At 41.6% G+C, this 20,752-nt stretch overlaps 1 protein-coding gene across 1 annotated transcript; it reads left to right on the top strand.

Annotated features, from left to right (window-relative positions):
* Positions 1-426: 426 nt before the first annotated feature.
* On the top strand, positions 427-17,096 carry LOC142469050 (uncharacterized). Its single transcript, XM_075575902.1, has 3 exons — positions 427-663; positions 1,572-1,667; positions 4,033-17,096. Exons 1-3 carry the CDS (start codon positions 462-464, stop codon positions 5,070-5,072), a joined length of 1,338 nt encoding a protein of 445 aa, XP_075432017.1. The 5' UTR covers positions 427-461; the 3' UTR covers positions 5,073-17,096.
* The last annotated feature ends 3,656 nt before the right edge of the window (positions 17,097-20,752 follow it).

Raw genomic sequence — 20,752 nt, 5'->3', positions numbered from 1 at the left:
ACGTTACTTGTGATTTAATGACATTTTGAAATGGGTAAGGACTCTCTAAGTCTACCTGTGGCATGGTGCATGTAATAATTACCACAAGTGGTAAAAACAATATAAACGCTTACTGTGTGTGTGTGTGTGTGTGTGTGTGTGTGTGTGTGTGTGTGTGTGTGTGTGTGTGTGTGTGTGTGTGTGTGTGTGTGTGTGTGTGTGTGTGTGTGGTGTACAAAAACAAACAAACCTGGAAATCAAAGCTGCAAAGTGTCATTCGCCCTAGTACAGTGGTCCCGAATTCCAGTCCTCAAAAACCACCAACTGGTCCAGTTTTAAAGATATTGCTGCTTGAGCAAAGGTGACTCAATTAGTGTCTGTCATTTTGGCAACCACTTGTGCTGAAAGGAGGATATCCTTAAAACCTGTCCTGTTGGGGTTTCTTGAGGACTGGAGTTTGGGATCACTGCCCCAGTGGTTCCATGGACACAATCTTTACAGAAGAGCTTAGTAATGTCGGGGTCTTAAGACTAATGTCTGATGTTGAATTTTCTGTATCGCAGGTACCAGTAACGGTTGAGGAGGAGAGTGCCTGTTACTCAGATGGGAATTTAAATAATTCAGAGGGACAGGAGATTGATAAGGACGTGATGGTGGAAAATAACCAGTCCCTCCGCTCTCTGGGTAAGGGGAAATTTCTTTACATTGAAGAACGAGCGTTGGCTTGAAAGAGTCAGAGGCTCTCTCCACTGCTTTAGATTTCCAGCATACAGGAGCACTAATTACACTTTAGTCAGTATAATTGTATTTAAGGGACAACACTGCTATTTATTTATTTTTTAAACTAAAATTTTATTGAGAATTTACCACCAAACAACACAGTGAACATTGGCCTGCATATATATCTACCTAGTTATGCTATAATACTTACATATAACAACAAATAAATAAAGTAACAAAAAAGAGGAACTGGTGGGAAGGGGGGGCGGGGGGGAATTGGGTCTATCATCCTCTCGTCTTCTGTGCTTAAATTTTCCTTGAGCGTCTCTCTAGGCAGTAACAGCTAGTTTTAATGTCTGCAAGTTGCTTACTTCAAGACGTGCTAGTAGTTGTACCCTCAAAATGGTGCCATCAATATTACTTTGTATGGAGTGGAACTGGGGGGCGCAAGATTTTTCAGTGTGGGTGCGGCGGTTGCAGAGGCCCCGCGCTCTAACCCAAGCATTTTAAATTAAAGGCCAGGGGATCGCGTGAGGCCTCTTCAACTATCCTTAACTTGTTTTCGGCGTCGCCTCGCCATGGCAACGCGGGGTCACGTGACGTCGCGTTGTCATGGCAACGAGAGTCGCGTGACCCTGCGGCGCCATTTGACACAGGAGACAAGGTAAGGGAGGGAAAGGGGGAAGGCGCAGGCAGGGGAGCGTAGTGGGGAAAGATTGCGCACCCCTGGAGTAGATCAACAGTGCAAGTGTAACTTTTTCATTTGTGGCAAGTGTGAAATACATACCGTAGATTAGATGTATAATCACTTGCAAAATATCTTGATGAGAAAATTAATACATTTTAGTAACAATTTAAATTGACCTGAACAGGCTGTCTGAATGTAAAACCAAAGATTGCATCAACTATCGAGGGAGAAGAGCCATGTGTAAGGGGTCCGCAGGACACGTCTGCAAATACCATCAAGGGTAAGCATTAAACAGAACCTCTGAGAACTCCTCAAAAAGGTGATGGGAATAGAACTGCTCATTATCCAGAGGGCATCATTATATCAGCAATCCGTGCTACTATCTGTCCTCTGGAGCTAACTCCCCCTGGTTATTGAGAATTATTCCTCCTACCCCTACAAGTATTCTTGTCCTAGAAAAACAATATGGCCACTGGGGTTGGCCTCACTCTGGTGGCCAATAAGAAGCTGCGACCTTGCTGCTTCTGTTTGGGTGACCACGCAGCCATCTTTTGTTTTTCTTGGGAAGTACTGGCCGGTAGAGCTTTAAACGCCGGATAAAACTCTGGGGCCCCCTTTCAGGTTCATATGAATTGGCATTAAAATGATTTAAAAAAAAGAAATCTTTGTTTTTGGAGGAGGGGGCTTGCAGTTGTAAAGAGCGAGACCCTCTTATGTCACAAAAACATTGTAAGCAACTAAGCATTATATTTGGCTGAAGACAAACTTATGTCTTTAAATATATATTTTTTATACCTTTGGAAATTGGGCTTCTGCCTAATTTAAGTAAATATGAACTAAAGTTCCAGCACTCACTGACTATAGAATAAAGGATCAAAACAGGATAAATGCTAAAAAAGTAAATAATTTTAATATCCGCACAAGATCATACAACTAATCTTGGAGTGATGTGGCACCAGAGGGTAAACAATGGACCCTACAATAAAGGTGGTGAGGGACCAGGAACACAGGTACTCCATTAGGAGGTTACATTGGGCCGTAACTACCACAGAACATATGATTCAGTGATGGGGGTCAATGATATTATTGTAAAAACTCCAACCCCCACCCCCCCTTTCATTAAAATGTTAATATCAATACTGGTGAAGGTATCAATTCAAAGGTATGCTTACTGGTTAACTAAATTACAAGACAAAAAGGGACAAGAAACAGATAACGAACTAAAAAGAATAGATGGAGATGAGGAAATGGCAAGGGTGTTAAATGGGGGCAAGTGGGTGTCTGGCAAGCAGTGAGACACCCATAGTAAATAGAGATAATACTACAAAAAAGTCTAAACACTAAATCCAATTGGAGTAGAAAGAAAGGAGCAGATAAGATAATAGTACAGACTGAAAAAAAAACTTAAATCCTTGCTAATGCAAGAAGCCTGACAGATAAAATGGGGGAGCTTGAATTAATAGCTATAAGGGAGCAGTATGATATCATAGGCATTACTGAAACATGGTGGGATGAAACTCATGACTGGGCAGTTAATTTAGAGGGTTATTCCATTTTTCGGAAGGATTGAGTAGATAGAAGAGGAGGTGGATTATGTTTATATGTTAAACCGGATCTAAAATGTATTCCAAGAAAAGATGTTTAATCATGAAAATGTAGAGACCTTGTGGATAGAAATTAGCAGTGTAGGTAGAAGTACAAAGAAAATGTTCGTAGTGATACGCTATAAACCACCAAATATCTGAGAGATTGAGGAAGCCAAAATAGATTTGAAACTGGAGAAGGCATCAAAACGCGGTCATTTTTGCATTATGGGTGATTTTAATTATCCAGATATAGGCCAGGGCAATGAGATTGGCATTACAATGAAAGGAAACAGTTTTTTCGGGTGCTTAAAGACAATTACATGACCCATATAATTGCATGACCCATATATTATGGAGGAACCAACCAGGAGATGGGCAATACTGGATTTCGTAATATCAAACAATGTAGAAGTAACAAATATTAACGTCCGGGAACATTTGGGTAACAGTGATCATAACATAGTCTCATTTGAAATAAATTAATCAAAAATCATATAACTTGGGTTCAACAAAGACTTTAAACTTTAGAAAGGCAGATTTTAATAAAGTGAGGACTAATCAACAAGGAATAAATTGGGATGATTTTGCTGGAAAAATGTGGAAGATAAATGGGCAGTCTTTAAAACATTCTTAGAAAAGCACACTTATCAGTGTATACCTTGGGTAATAAGTATAAAAGAAATAAGTCTAAACCAATGTGGCTAAATAAACAGGTAGGGGAGGAAATCGAAAAGAGGCAGACGTTACATTCTTAAAGTGAAAAGGGATGGAGGCGTCGTATCAGAATTATAAGGAATGAATGTAACAAAAGTTGCAAAAGGGCAATCAAATTAGCAAAAATGTAAAATGATAAAAGGATTGCAATAGAAAGTAGGTTCAACCCTAAAAAGTTATGCAATTACCTTAATAACAAAACGATTAGAAAAGAGAACATAGGACCCTTTCAGGGTGAGATGGGCAGGCAATTTATAAGGAAAAAGCAGAGGTATTAAAAACAGAAGCAAATCAATATTTTCTGTATATTTTGAATAAGTTTTGTTCTGTTCTTCTTTGGAACAGATAGTGGGCCCCTGCCTGAACATACACCTGAAGAATCAGACACACTTTTACATTCAACTGATCTGAAGATCTCTAAATCTTCTCGCAAAAAGGAAAACTGCAGGAAACGAAGCCGAATAAGCAATCGGACAAACTCTGAAAGTAAAACACTCAAGGAAGTTTCTCACAGTGACACTGTTGTTTTAAGCCATGGTAGTCGCACAGGATTTAAAGACCGTTTTCCTTCCGGGTCAGAACCCTCTAAAAAACAGATGATCGACACAGTAGAGAAGATTGAATCTGAAAGTTTTATTTTCCGTTCAGATCTCAATGAGCATCAGAGCATGAATAATGGGAAAAAGCTTTATCTATGCACTGAATGCGGGATGAGCTTTCCTTGGTGGTCAACTTTTCAAGTACATCAGAGAATCCACACAGGAGAGAAGCCGTATTCGTGCAAAGACTGTGGAAAAAGCTTTTCTTGCAGTTCAACTCTGGTTATCCATCAGAGAATTCACACTGGAGAAAAGCCATATCCATGCACTGACTGTGGTAAAAACTTTGCTAGCAGCACACACCTTAATACACACCGAAAACTTCACTCAGGAGTGAAGCCATATGCGTGTAATGAATGCGGGAAACGCTTTACTTTCAACTCCCATCTTATTGTACACCTGAGAATCCACACAGGAGAGAAACCATATACATGCACTGAATGTGGGAAAAGCTATACTGGCAGCTCAGATCTCCATGCGCACCAGAGATCTCACACCGGAGAGAAACCCTACGCATGTACTGAATGTGGGAAAAGCTTTGCTTGCAGTAGAAATCTTTCTAAGCACCAGAAAATCCACTCTGGGGAAAAACCGTACGCATGCCCCCTATGTGGGAAAAACTTTCGTTCCATCTCAGAATTATGTAAACACCATAGAACCCACTCAGGAGAAAAGCCGTATTCATGCAGTGAATGTGGGAAGAGCTTTACTCGTAATACAACACTTACTAAGCATCAGAGAACGCACACAAAAGGTGTGGCTGAATGCGAAAAAAACAAGCAGTAGATTATTCACACTGGAGAAAAGTTTTATGTACACACAGTGTGGAAGTAATATTTACTAGCAGCGTCTATTTCTGATTGTCAGAGAAACTACTGTACATAGGAGGGAAGTTGTCTGCATGCAAAGAATGGGGGGGGAAAGCTTTATTTTTTAGTACATTTCTTATTAAATGTAAAGTAATTTGTGCAGGAGAAAAGTTGCATGCAGTGAGTGGAGAAACCCCTCTTTACCCAGACTAAAAGAGCTGTGAACAAATGGCTTACTGTAACCAGAGTGTGCCTCGGAAGCTCTGACATCAGCCTTAGGCTGTCCCCGGTGGTGGCTGCTGCACGCGCGCTTGGTGTTCTAGCGGTGCGTGCACAGCTTTAAAACTGGTGTGTGGGGGCATGGCCAAAACAAACGGGGAGGGGATGAGGCGCGCACGGTCATGACATCAGGCACAGCCCAGCAGCTCAAAGCACTGGGCTCCCATTGGTCCAAGCTATCTGCCCTGCTATTGGCTCCCAGCACACCACGTCGCCGCATGGGAAGACAATTGTGTTGTCTCCCCTGCTGGCTGACGTGCCACCGCACTGTGTGAGCCAAAGCACGAGAACACACTGGGGCCTGCCTGATTGAGTTTAGTGTCTGGTGTGCGGAGCGCACCACCGGGGACTTAGCCTTATAATAAAATCTAAACTTGGCCAAAACCTTCATTTAGCTGCTCTCCATCCCAATCAGTGAACAAAACCTTAAGCCTGTGTGGGCATATTTGTAAAACACTTTTATAGAGACAATTTGATGGAGGATCAAGGCTCCACCACTGGAGTTTGCGCGTGCAACTTTGAAGTGGAAGATTATTGACCAGTACTTTGTATCGAACTACAAGTTCAAAGGCATCCACAAACATGTATCAACTTAAAAAGGTGCATAGATGTTTGTTTTGACACACTGCTCCATTTTCTGTATGCGTAAAATGTAAGAAATTTGCCACACATTGTTAACCCGAAAAGTTTACGCCACTTCAGACCTGACACATTTTGTTCACATTAATACAAGATAAAACAATGATGCACTGAGACAGCGGTGAGCTAGATTGTCTTGGGGCGGCGCGGGTGTTAGGGACCCCCCGCACTTCCCCAAAGGCATTTAGAATAAATTCCTGGGATCGCTTGAGGCCTCTGTAACTAGTTTACTTTCGTTCCAACGACACATCTCCATGGCAACCGGCGTCAAGCAAGTGACATCACATAACCCTTCGTCATTTGACGCCGGGGCCATGCGGGGTGGGGGGGGGGCGTGAGCCGGAGGCGTATGAAAACAAGTTTGCGCTAAGATACAGTTCTGTACATTCCATTATAATCTGTATGTTATACCACCTATTGACACCACCAAAATCACAAACTGATACACACAGCGCAAAACCTGGAACAAACACCTTGATGTATTAACCCAGAGGGACGAAAGATGAAAATGACGCAATGTGTTTGAATTTTTTTGCTGCAAATGTGCCTTGTTCCATCACTCCGCCGCACTTCCTGGAATGTATTGGTGAAATCTGGAAACTTCTGAGACAAACAATTGTCCTGGCGCCTGGGCGATTTCAAGACTGCAGAAAAAGCTCTTTGCCATGTCATGAGCTGCAGAGAGAGGCAATGGCTGATGTTGACATTTTAAAAGTGAGCTCCTACGTAGCCGGCCAAAAAAAATAATGTGTTTTTTTTGTTGTATATTTAACACGTCTAACTGCATACAAACATGTCTGCTTTCACAGGTCTCGTTGGTCCATTTCTCCAGCAATTGAGACAAACAAATCTGTGAGGTATTCTTTTAATTGGCCGGGTAAGACCGCTTCCGGGATGCCGCGGATCCTCAGATTCTGGCGGCGATCCCGGTTTTCTTGGTCCTCCAGCCCGTCGCGCAGTGCGTGGATTTCCTGGCCCATGCGGATGATTTCTTCGTCTGTGTCCGCCTGGTGTTTTAGGGCCTCTAACAGTCTGTTTTCCAGCGTTGTAGTACGCTCTTGGAGGCCTTGAATGTCCTGTTTAATCTCGGACACCGCATCCTTAAGGTCAGCTTGGAGGGATCTGTGGAGCTTGGCGTGAAGCTCCTCCAGGAACGCTTTTGTAATTCCCCCGTCCGGGGGAAGGTTTTCGCTTGGGCTTGTGGGGTCAGGCAGTCCCTGCTTGGGGCCTCGTGCGCCGGGCTGGGATCCGCCAGCGCTCTGCTTTGCGGGAGTAAAGTACTTGGTAATGCCCTGGGCCGTCTGGTTTTTCCCCTTGTGTGACATGTCTGGATGTTCACGGTTCTATCCTGTCAATTTGGGGAGTTTTTCACCGAACGAAAAGTGCTATTTTTTGTCAGTTATCTAGGCGGGTCTCCGGAGCTCTCCCTCTACCCGACTGCACCGGTTGACGTCATCGGCACGCCCCCCTGCTTTCACTTTTTTGTAAATAAATTACAAGTTACATTTCTTAGGGACTTCTAAATGGGGGAGTGTTTGTCAGTCGTGGGTTTTCTTTTTTCCTTCCATTTATCCCACCCTGTCCTTATCAGGGAGCAAATATAGATAAGGTGGAGGGGGAGACATGGGGCTTTGCCGGTGCAAACGTTTGTTGAGCACAATGACGTCAGACACGAGGGAGCAGCACGAGGAAATGAAACCAGTCCCGAGTTTCCGCTCCCTGTGTTCACTAACTTTAGGGTAAAAAAGGTGTCAATCACCCAGACCTAATCCAACATGTCACTGCTACAGTGTTAGTTCAGGAACGACGGTCACGTTTAAGTGATCACACGAAAAAACTTATGGACCATTTTATTATTTTGTTATTCTCCCTAAAACTTTAAAAAAAAAGTCAGCTATTTTCTTCTATCCCCATAAACTGCTAAATACAAGCAGACTCTATAGATGTATTTTTTAGTTGAATAGAAATTCCAATTTGCACTTTTTTTTTTTTTTAATCCTTCAGCATCCTTCCCATGTTTACTTATTTGGTATATCCTGTATGCATTTCCTTTGTAAAAAGATGCCCAACCTTTTTGTTATTTAATTTCCCGGTGGAGTTTATGAATGACTTATTTTCTAATGGTTTTTAAGGTGTAATGCTTACATTTTAGTCCTACTTTTATTTTGTTCAAATTCTTTTACATCATGATCACCTACTTTGTTGGGGTAATGCTCATGTTTTTCTATTTTGGAGTAATTTTGTAAAACCTTTTGATATGGATACAAAGAAATATGGGCGCTGGTGATATTTTTCAAAACTGGCTTTATAACTTCCATTCGGGTATCGCTGACTGTTGAGGGTGGAAGTTAATAGTGGCATTATAATCTATCATTCTCCCCTTTTTCAAAGCCTTGCTATTTTTCTTTCTTTCTCTTACTATTCCCTTACATGCCTTTCCCTCCCTATCAATGTTTCCCTCTGTGTATTTTTCCTTGTTGGTCTTCCTGATCTTATTAATCGTCCGTTCTGTGTTCCTTTATCATTCCCCCATGCTCTTTTCATCCTGTGCCCCCATTTGCTCTCCTACCCCTTTGAAGGAAAATCCGTTATTTCCTCCCCGGGCTTCAGAACCGAGAGGAACTTTTCCTCTGCCAGGTACACTGAAGCCTTGTGACTGGATACACTATCTGCACCTGTTTGCAGCAGACATCCCAGAAAGCTTTCACGCCCTGCAACTGTTATCTTCGATCTTTGATGAACCTTATCAGGCCTGGAAGACGAATGAAATGAAACGTAACGTACGCCAGGTTTCAAATCCTTTGTCTCAATTTATTACTCATAGGGTAATGATTTTTATACAGAAAAAAAAAAAAGATATTGGTTAGAGGCGTAACATAGGCGTGTCTTGGGCGTATACTAGGTGTGTCTTGGGCGTAGATTTGATTAGAGGCGTGATTTAGGGGCAGGACATATTAGTGGCGTGACTTTTGAGACGTGTTTTTTTTCAATACAAGCAATTGTCTAAATACATAGCTTATTCATTGTCTGTTATCAAAAGAGACCTTGAGTCTTGCAACTATATTTAACTACCTTGCTTCTTGCAGAGAACCATTCTATTATATTCTACTAAAACACCATGAAATTGACATCACAAAAGTATCTACTAATATACTGACCAGGAAGAAAGGAAATGCAATTTAGCAGAGAAACTGAGTGCATCTATGAATTTATATTTCAGCAAAAGGCTGACTACAGAATCTTAACTAGTTATGACCATACAAAATGGAAGCTTAACATGAGTGCAGATTCTGGGCCTGACATATTGGTCCTAACAATCCCTCCTTTTTGTTCTCTAATAGAACAAATACCCTTACTAGGTACGCTTCTCTATGACTATGGCCTTATGGGGACCAATAGTATCATAGACTCTGTTCATGGCCACATATGAATTATTAGTTGCATACATGGCGTGAGATGAAACTGAAGGTTTCCTTGAGACAAATGAAAGCATTGCACACTTAGCACAGTGAAAAATAACAAAAATTGCTGCGATTATACTAATCACTACAATAAAACCATAGAGAATTTTCATACCCAATTCTCCGATCCAACTAGTGAGTCCTGACATCCAATTTAAGCTAAGGCCTGAGGATTCTTTACGCATCCTTGCCTGAATTTCCTGTAGCTTATCCATATCTTTATGAATAGCGTCAGACTCATCTTCAATATAGGCACAGCACTTCTGTCCTACAAGTTTACAAACACCTCCTTGTGAGGCTAGCAGATAATCAAGAGCCATTCTATTCTGTAATAATACTGTTCGGATCTGCTCTTGTTCATTAGTCAGACGGATAATAGCATCACTTGTCTGATTAATAGCATCATCAATATTTACCATAAGATCACTTAATTTAGAATAGAGATCCAGAACACCTAAACTAGGTATAAAAACCCCAGCTGCAATGCGGGTTGGACTAATGGTCCTGGTCAGATCTTTTCGATTTCTCAGCTTCCCTTGGGGTAACGTGTTGGATACATAGAAAGTGGGAAGAATGAAACCTAGATAACAAAGGGCAGTGTGATTGCAGGGTACAATCTTAGTGGCCCACATGCCACACAACCAATAGAGAGATATATATATATATATATCATTAAATATTTCTATAGATTAGAAAATGGCTTACATCTCAATATGTCACATAATCTAAGGGTCAGCTATTTGTGAGAATTGGTGGGGGTTAATTTCTGCTAAGAGCGACTGCACAAACATTCTTCTTGCATACATCTTTCATACTGCATTTACTCAGAATGGCAAAACGGACCAAGATGGCTGCTATGGTCAAAATGGCTGACTTGTGATCCTTTCCTTGTGGTTGACTCACTTCCCTTTGTGACCTCCCACCTTCCTCATATCCAGTCTTCTCAGTCCCCCCATATCCTTAAGAGACAGTCTATTTAAAGAACAGAACAGTTAACCGTTTCATAGTCCTGATGGACCAAGATGTCCAAGTTGTGCATAACTGCATTCCTTTCCGGCCATTATATCAGCCCAGTTGATTTCTTCTTTGGTCTCTTCTTCTGGGGGACTGGCGACATCATCACCGCAGAGAGGCATAGCGTCGGTGGGGGTTGCAACGCACTTCTGGATCAGAGTTTTGCTGTACTTAATACATAGAGAGCAATGAGTAGGACAAACACACACATACAAAAACATTCGCTAGCTTCGCTCAAAGCAAATCAATCCAACCACCAAGTCCCCATGATCCCTAAATCCTGGATAAATACACAACATTGCGCTTTAACTAGGGCGCATACATGCCCCTCCTTTTGAGGCTAAAATATAGTCTAGAGCTATTTTATTCTGCGGGGTCATTAATTTAAACTAAACCTATTCTTGGTTAAGTGAGTAAATGTCTGTGGCTGTATGATTTAGGATATCCCTGTAAACCTGTCATACAGTAACCCAACTCCTACATTTGGGAATAAATTCCCTGAAACTTATTCTTCCCATAGACTACTTTTTAGCACTTGTGTATTGGGTGCATCTCTTTTGTTTCTAACTACCTGTGAGCAATTAACATAACCGTGTGTTTGACTAATAAAGCATTCTCCCACCGGGATATCATTCTGCAGGGAGATTCTATTAACCTAGAAATCCAAACAAAATGAACAGAGTTAAACAAATAATACCTTATACTATTTTGTCATCCTTATGGGACGCCACTTACACAAACATAATGGAGCATACATTGTAACTGAAAAATAATAAAAACCTGTAAAAAATAAAAAGTTCAAAGTTCGTGTGTTGAGGCCTGGACATTTTTGTCTATGACCTTTCTCCCTTGATGATTAGTGGTCAGAGAGTTTTGTGTCCATCAAAACATTTATTTGCAGGTGCTATGTCTTTGTCTTTATTAGCTGTTTGTGCCTAGGCTGGCACTATTTTGACGTGCATGATGTGTATCCATGATGATAAGAAATTTTTACTGCAATGCTGGTGATGAGTAGTATTTAAATGGCCTTTTCATCTGGGATGAAGAGCGTGCTTGCGTAGAAAATGCTTGACCATTAACCCGTCTTGCGTAGGTGCACTTTCAGCTTTAACCTATGCCTAGAAAGACTCAAAAATATATATTAGTTGCATGCAATACTTATTAATTGTTTTATTACCAATAACATGGTCCTTAATTCGTTACTTTGAACTACTGATGGTCATAACTCATCCCATAAGTGTCTCATAGGGAGAGAATTTATACCTAGAAATAAATTCTTGTATTAATATGGTTACTACTATTATTAGCATCCGCAATATTAAACAGAGATATTCCCTATTAATGCTCCTCAAATTTTAAATTAAGCAACCAATATGGACTTGACTTTGCTACAATCCAAGTTCCTAAAACTTGGTACCTCAGCCTGTGCCAAACCAATTGCTTCCATAATCAATTCTATCCTGTCTGCAGGCCATATCCCTAAGACCTGAAAAACTGCTAGAGTTATCCCAATCTTCAAAAATGGGGACAAAAATACTGTCTCAAACTACAAATCAATCTCTCTTCTCCCAATACACACTTACTCTCATTCATACCTAACTGCCATCTGCCATTTTCTCTGATGCAAATGGTGTCAACCTTTTAGTCATTTAATACTAACTAACCTTAAAACTCGCCCCACAAGTCAAGCATCCCAACAGCCTGCACTCATGGCTATTGTCCCACACCCACAGTCACTCCTGGCTTTCACCTCAAACACTCCACTGTAACTATTCTGCTAAAAATGTGAAATGCCTTGTATATAATATATATAACCTGTACACTTATGCAATTATATATCCCCTGTCCTTTAATTCTATTTCCAGGACATACCCAAAAACAAATAAATGGTTACAAAATTATAAATTTGGCAGATATGATATATCCCTCAACATAGGGACGGCTTGCTACCTGCTTTGCTGTGACATCTGCAAAGGTATTATTATTATTTACCAGGGGCCTGTCAGCCCTTGGAGTTAACATTGTTATAATAAATTCTGAACCTATGTATGTATCTCCCCTCTTTTGTTCATATATTATCTATATATGTGAACAAAAATACAAAAAAAATTTTTTATGAAAACAGGTTGCTTTGATATATAGCAACATTAAACTGGTAAATAGATTTGTATGTGTTGTGACTATAAAAATATTTACTGCTTGTGTTAAAAGAAAAGGCCTGCAGTAGGTCTTTTAACAACTGTGGCATTTACAATATAAGAAAAAATCCTGAAATCCTGAACAAAAGATTTCCTTTTAAAATAGACAAATAATTTTGAACTCTTTGCAAAGTGCTGAGCACACGGCCAGCATTAACTTTAAAAGACACTCTGACTTTAAAAAGAAAAAAAAAAATAATAATTTTCAAAGCGCTTTTTTTTTTTCCTCTTTCTGGGAAAACAGCCAGAAATTTCACAGTACAGATAGCAGACAATGGGTTTCACTGTCTAATTCATATTAACTGCTGGATTAATCCTCACGCAGGGGATTGTAACATTAGTTTAATGTTAAATATGAAGCTTTCCACGCTGTCCTAAAACTGCATTTTGTATGGTCTTTCAAAAATTAACTAACGGGAATATTTCAAATTACTTATAAACACCAAGTCTATACCAACAAGAGCATGCAACACTCTTTCACTCATTCCCCTGAATGCCTTCTGAAAGAAATCTCATATTCCTGCAAACTTCCATCAATACAATTTCTATCCCGTTTTAACTATGCCCTCTTTTAAGCTAAACAAAATATCTTCAAACATGCAACAGTTATACCATGACTAAAAAAAACAGCAAGCTTGACCCTACCTGTCTTGTATGGCTTCTACACTGCTTATTTAACGGAGACAATTCTCGCTAAAATAACTGACCTCCATGCTGCTAAAGGCAGATATCATCACACTCCGCTCACACCACAGACACCCTCCTTTTGAAGCGCTATGTACATTAATGGCGTTATATACATATATAATGCAATATATTAATTCAAACAGTGCTTATGAGCTCTTACCAGCATTTTAAACAAAAACATCTTAATCCTGTAGAAATAAAATTGAAATGTGTTATCTTACTGCTTTACGGAAAAGAAGACAGTTCTACATTACCTTTTTACTCATGAATAAACTGCTTAAGCACAGCTAGTTAATTTTAATGTGAATGCTTCGCATTCTTTAAACTGTAAGGGAGAGGCTGTGCCCCTCCTTTTATTAAGATAGAAATACCACAAACGAAAAGAAATGTGTCCGGTTTAAAAAGTATCCGCCTGGCCAGGACGAATAAACCTTTCAAACTATAACCAGGGACCGAGCTGAATATACTCCCCTTCCGTTGTGAGGCATTTCTCCCTTATTCGGTGTACACCTTTTTAAAACCTTTTAAAATTTAGATTTCATCATGAGCAACTAATATTCATATTTTTGTACAGATGTTAATCAGCATGACCACACAGTGTCTTTCACACAAGAAATCATTCAGGAAAAAATTCATCAGTGTTACAAACAAGCTTTACATAAAGTAGCGGTGGTTTTTTTTTTTTTTTACAGAGACTTTCACTCTGAGCCCCCACGGGCAAAGCAGCACTTCCCTGCTTCTGACTCTGATATGGGCACTCTCTCTGCCAATGACCAGTATTACCACAGTTAAAACAGGCACCATTATTCTGAGCTATTCTCCCTGATTGATTTCTGGGACCAGCATAAGATCTCCGTCTATTCTGCCCTCTGCCTTGTAAATACATTGCCTTATTTTCATGCCGAGAACAACCTTCTGCATATTTGACAAACGGGTAATGACTAGCTGTCTGAGCAACAAATTCCTCAGGAATCCGACCAGATTTACACTCGCATTTAAAAATTTGTACATTCCTAGGCTTCCGTCCAGAGTCATTCTTCCTCATGCAAGCACCCATTAGTAGCTTAAAGAAAAACAGCTGAATTATGACAATTGCAATATTTATACTTACACAATATACTGCACCGACACACTTTATTCGAGCAAATACCCAGTATGTACCTGGCAGATACCTGGAATGCGCCGCTCCTCACCTCTGACAAGCCCCGTTGCGTTTGCCTTCCCAGCCTGGGTTCATGCCTGGCTGACGGGCGGCTGATCTGTTAAATGATAATGATTAGGATTTAATAGGCTGCAATGCTTCGCGTGTCTACCAGATGGCATAAATTCATGAATTGTAATGCAGTATATATATATACTGTGCAGTATTGCAGCCAGCGGGAATAAAATGCTTCAATCCCTGCCTGGAAAATACCTCAATGCACTCGGGCAGAAAACAGTCACAAACCTCAATACACCCGGGTATACCCGAATTCGTGGGACTAGCCGAGCTCGAATAAAGTGTGTCGTCAGTGTACAATGGTCGTTCAGCTAGATCAGAGATAACAGTCCAGTCATGCACAGAATTTACTGGACTCTAACCAAAAATTCTGTTTAAAAGGGCCTATCCCAATTCTTCAGTCACAATTTAGGTCTATAAAATTCCCAGAGGGGGTGAAGCATCATATATAAAAATGTACATATATACTCACAACCTCTGTGAACTTCCCACTTCTGGACGCCAAAACTGAAGGAAAATCCGTTATTTCCTCCCCGGGCTTCAGAACCGAGAGGAACTTTTCCTCTGCCAGGTACACTGAAGCCTTGTGACTGGATACACTATCTGCACCTGTTTGCAGCAGACTTCCCAGGAAGCTTTCACGCCCTGCAACTGTTATCTTCGATCTTTGATGAACCTTATCAGGCCTGGAAGACGAATGAAATGAAACGTAACACACGCCAGGTTTCAAATCCTTTGTTTCAATTTATTACTCATAGGGTAATGATTTTTATACAGAAAAAAAAAAAGATATTGTTTAGAGGCGTAACATAGGCGTGTCTTGGGCGTATACTAGGTGTGTCTTGGGCGTAGCTTTGATTAGAGGCGTGATTTAGGGGCAGGACATATTAGTGGCGTGACTTTTGAGACGTGTTTTTTTTCAATACAAGCAATTGTCTAAATACATAGCTTATTCATTGTCTGTTATCAAAAGAGACCTTGAGTCTTGCAACTATATTTCACTACCTTGCTTCTTGCAGAGAACCATTCTATTATATTCTACTAAAACACCAGGAAATTGACATCACAAAAGTATCTAGTAATATTCTGACCAGGAAGAAAGGAAATGCAATTTAGCAGAGAAACTGAGTGCATCTATGAATTTATATTTCAGCAAAAGGCTGACTACAGAATCTTAACTAGTTATGACCATACAAAATGGAAGCTTAACATGAGTGCAGATTCTGGGCCTGACATATTGGTCCTAACACCCTTGACATCAAATTCTGCGTGAGAATAAATAATCTTTTAGAAACTCAATTTTCTGCACCTTTTATACTGTTAGTGGTTAATGGAAGTTGGCTTGCAGTGGGACATACACTTTCACGTAACACAAGTCTGCTTGCCTCATGCCATAGACCATCTGCTCTTTGAATTGCCACTGAGAAGGAGGGGAGAGCACCAGATAAGGCATGCACAAGTTGCACATCTGACTCGCCCAAAGAATGTATTGTGTTCCAGATATCGCACACTAACCCTATCAGTTGATGGTGTGGCATATGAGGCTTCTTGTATGTGGTTGCTTGAAATGTTAGGGCTGAATGACCTTGGGGTTGGTGGGCATTGACCTCTGACTTGTGTACCACCTGTTCATCAACCTCAATAATGATTGAGGCACAGGCACAAGGTTATATTCTCATGAGAATGATCATATAGTAGATGGAGCTCTTAAAGTAATCATTAATGTCGTGCTCTATGTAATAGATAAGCCACTTTCCCTCAAGTTGATCATACAGGATATTACTAAACTCCTGAATACTTGTTACCCTAGCTGTGATATTTACACACAAGACAGTGCTTGATTATTACTCTACAAAGTAAAAGCTCCACAAGCACACCTAATCCCAAATCAGAGTAAGTGCCGATGCTCCTGCTCAGAAGTGCCTCTCCTGGACAGCCCAATAGGCTAGGATGCAGAAAGAGGTAAAGGGGGCACAGTGGTCTTGCAAAATGGAAATGTATTTAGCCAAATAAATTTGAAGCTTCGGTGGCAACATGCAAACTTTATCAAGGTGAGGGCTCAACCGAAACGTCAGATTTCTTTGGCTAAAGAAATGTCCCTTTTTCAAGACCGCTCTGTCCTCATTTTAACCTATTTCCTAATTATCAATCTAACCACTCTGGAAATGTGTATTGGAGTGCAATTTGTAAGATTTATGTTTTAAGGCTTTTGAAAAATAAAGTGCTGTTCTGTGTATGAAGTTATTGTTAGTAATTGTATCATTTGTGGTCCTGCCATTTTTGGTGTACAGCATGTAATTCAGTTACATCTCATGATCTTTTATATCGATCACATCATTGTAATTCATCAAAGGCTTTCCCGGTTCATAATTAAGCAATAACCCTGTTTTTAATACGCTGTCCGCACCATATTTATATTGTACTGTGTAACTCTGCAAGTGTGTGCTCATTGCAAGGTTAGTTACTTATATTCACGAAACTCCAATTGCTTCCAATAAAGCTATTCAAAAGATATGTCTGTACCATATTTATTATAGTGCTGTGTAACTCTGCAAGTGTGTGCTCATTGCAAGGTTAGTTACTTATATTCACGAAACTCCAATTGCCTCCAATAAAGCTATTCAAAAGATATGTATCTATCCAGCTAGTCAATACATCTGATTTGACTAACTCAACAGACATTAAGAATGATGCAGTGGTGCTCCCCAATTGGATTCATAATTGGGTGGAGGGGGTGTTGTGAATGCAAAGATAACGCTGTAACATTCATCTAAGAACTTCTCACGTTAGGGGAGGGTACCTCACGACCAGAGATCCTCGATCTGTGCCCCGACCCCCTACTGTCCGCTGCTACCTGAGCCTGTTTGGATATGTTCAACGCTGGTATTCTCTTAAGGGCTTCCCTGAGACCTAGGTCACAACTAGGTGGAACCAAATAACTAATAAACCTAACATTTTCTTATGGGTAGGGTACAGCACAGAGATCCAATGCTGCCAGGATCGATGCATATATACATGTAAGGGGGGCAAATACTCACGGTCACGAAAGACCAGAACTTAACATTGAGATCAAGGCACAAGGCAGGACAAAGCAGTTCAATAGAGAATATTTCAGCCGGAGCCAGCAAGCCCAGCACAAAATTACAAACAGAGCTTACACTCCCCAAATCAGGGAATATGGGGAATCATGAGTGCCACTTCCAAGGCTTAACCGGGGGTTGCATCCACTCCTGTGGGGATAGAGACCACCCAGACCTCTGGTGCACTTTGCGGTTGAGCACTCTCAAAGTCCCCGCTCAAAAGTCCCACTCTGCTTCTCTGGCAACACAAGTCCGTAACGCAAAAGCAGTTTCAAATATCCCGCTCGTCTAGCCTCCTGCCTTGTTTTCAGGTGTCTCCGGCACAGCCTCGGAGAACACCGCTTAGTTCACCTCCACGTCGGGACCAGAAGGAACTCTGGAAGTGAGTTTGGCAGCTCTTTACATAGACCTCGGCCTCCATCTGAAACTATGCAGGAGGGCTGCCAACCAATCAGAGCACTGATGCTACGTGGGCCAATCAGGGCTGTAGGAAATTCAAACTAACCATTGGAACCTGAGTCTGTTAGGGCTTAGACCCAGACCTGAGGTTACAGTTTCAGCCGGATACCTCCTGTGGAGATGCATTACTCAGAGTCTGCACAGAACAATGGCCCTGTCCTCACAGTTCCCCACTCTTTAGTACACACCCGCTCCCCACATCAACAATGTCTGATGCACTTCCCCTCCCCCTCCAGTCCCAGCAACAGCTATTTTTCTGGGCATGCAGGCTGCAGAAAGGTTTCTCAGACCCGCATGGCCAGAGACCTTGGCTATGCTTCAAAACACCTTTTTCACTTGGTACATTATTACAACAAGAATAAAGAATCACAGTTTACATGGATGCAATGGGCTACCAGGCATGTACCAGCAGGGTAGCAAAGGGGTCTGGCGGCCAGATGAGCCCCATGGAAGGATGGACAGGGGCCAGGGACTAGGCTTAACCTTTATTATGCTGGTCCCTGGGCCCCTTTCTGTCACAATCACAAATGGGACTAATAACTATGATCCAGGATGCCGCCAAGGCTAAGTGACCCTGGGTTCTATTAGTCCTTTAGTTCATGTGAGCCCAATTGAAATACAGAACATACAGAAATACAGAACATACAGAAATACAGAACATACAGCAATACAGAACAAAGCAGTCCTTTGGAGAAAAAGAACAAAAGTGGTTGGTAGCCTCCTGGCTACTTTGCTGGTGTGGTGACCGCCACTCACCGAAGCTAGATGCCCCAAATATTGAAGATCCCTTCCAGGTTAGAAGTGGCTAGTAGCTGCTAGACTTGTTAGCCCTGTGTGGCGGGGACCACAAACTGCCCCAAGTGAAGAAACTCCCTCTCAGGAAAATAAGGGAAGAAGTGACTAGTAGCTTTCTGGCTACCTAACCCTGTGTGGTGGGGACCGCGACCCGCCTAAACTGGATGCCCAAAACATACCATTGGAGGCCACCAAAGCTTAGCTCTCCCATAAAGTCACTGATATCCTGCGACAACGTGGCATCATCTATGGGGTCTCTCCCCGATGAGACACCCCTGGTGCCCGTATTTAACTGGAAAGGCCCAGAAGGTGAATAGTACATTAAGTCAAATAGATGTGGAAAATGATGAGACCGTAAAAGAAGCCATCTTACATTGCTATGACATAATCATGGAAACCTTCAGACAGAAATTCCGGTCATTTAAGTTTTCCAGCATTGATGGACCACGTGAAGCATATGCACAACTAATTTAGTTGCTCCGGAAATGGGTCAAGCCAGAAGGAAAGACCAAGGAGTTGATCCTAGAGGTTGTGGCAATGGAACAGTTCCTGAACATCCTGTCATGATTGTGGGTCCAAGAGCACGCTCCAGAGTCAATTCATATAAAGCCCCAAATACATACATAGAAACCCCACCCCCAAATACACACACATCACCACTCCCCAAATACATGGATAAAAATACCCCACAGATACATACAATGCCCCTTTACAGACTTACCGCCCTTGGGGATGGTCTCAGGCCTCTGCTGCCCCAGCTCTCCCCCAGCTGCTGCTGGTCTCTTGCCAGACTTTCCCCTCTCATGCTGTGCGGTCCTTTCTCCCTCACTGACACTGTCCCACACCGAGCCCTTGACGCCGGCCAGCGCCGGGCCTCTCTCATGCCAGTGTGTGCTGAAAGCTGGACCCAGCTAGCTGCCGGTGTGCGCTGTGGTCATAGGCTCGGTGTGGGACAGTTTCAGTGAGGGTTGCCCGCAGCAGAGGAGAGCCGGGGCACGGCAACAACAAGAGGACCAGTTTCTGACGCCAGAGAGAGCCATGTCCAGGATAAACCCCCCACCCATGTTGGCGGCCTTCACTATCTCCGGGCCACTGTTTAAAGCTTTATCAACCACGGCTTCGGAGCCAGTCTCACCACATATCTGTTGTCATACATAAAAGTGCTATAAAGATTGAATGGTACAGAGCATAATTTTGCCTCTGTACAAATCCTTAATAAAGACAACTTAAATATGGAGTACAGTTTGGGCACTCCTCCTTAAGAAATAAAAGTTCTTATATAAAAAGTGCTCGTGGAGGTTCCAAATGAATAAAGGAGTGTAGTCAATATTACTTATGGTAATAGTTGTAAGGGTCCCAGTCCAGCTTTGGCTGGAACCCGCCCATACCTGGTTGCTGTGGACATTTTGATCACTGGCAGCCTGCTGTATTGGCTGCATCTGTTCCAGGGCTTAAAGCTGCAGTTCAGTCATTATCCTGCATGTGTGTTTTTTTTAATAAATCAGTTCTGTAGTAAGAAAAAATACTTTTAGCATTTTCTGTTTTAAAAAAAATAACTTTTAAAGACCAATTTTCTTGTATTCTATTTTAACAGCCATTTGCTAAGGCACTGCCCCTTCATGTCCTGTCACAAGCCCTGGCACACCCCTTTGTCCGCCCTGCCCTCCCTCTAGCACATGTCAGTGCAGGAATGCTCATGAATATTCATGAGCTTCCACTGACAGACAAGCAGAATATAAACCGATCCCTTCACTAATTATGTCACCAAATTTCGACCTATCAATACATGGAGAACGAATTGACCTGCAGCTATACAGTTCTTTAGG

This window comes from Ascaphus truei, chromosome 18, assembly GCF_040206685.1.
Source record: "Ascaphus truei isolate aAscTru1 chromosome 18, aAscTru1.hap1, whole genome shotgun sequence".
In the NCBI taxonomy this organism is placed as follows: domain Eukaryota; kingdom Metazoa; phylum Chordata; class Amphibia; order Anura; family Ascaphidae; genus Ascaphus; species Ascaphus truei.
This window is presented reverse-complemented; position numbering and strand designations above follow the sequence as displayed.

Excerpts from the sequence above, each read along its gene's own strand:
- LOC142469050 (XM_075575902.1), top strand. The coding sequence starts at position 462 with ATGGACACAATCTTTACAGAAGAGCTTAGTAATGTCGGGGTCTTAAGA. Across the intron at positions 664-1,571 it reads CCAGTCCCTCCGCTCTCTGG|GCTGTCTGAATGTAAAACCA; the intron begins GTAAGGGGAAAT and ends TGACCTGAACAG. Across the intron at positions 1,668-4,032 it reads GTCTGCAAATACCATCAAGG|ATAGTGGGCCCCTGCCTGAA; the intron begins GTAAGCATTAAA and ends TCTTTGGAACAG.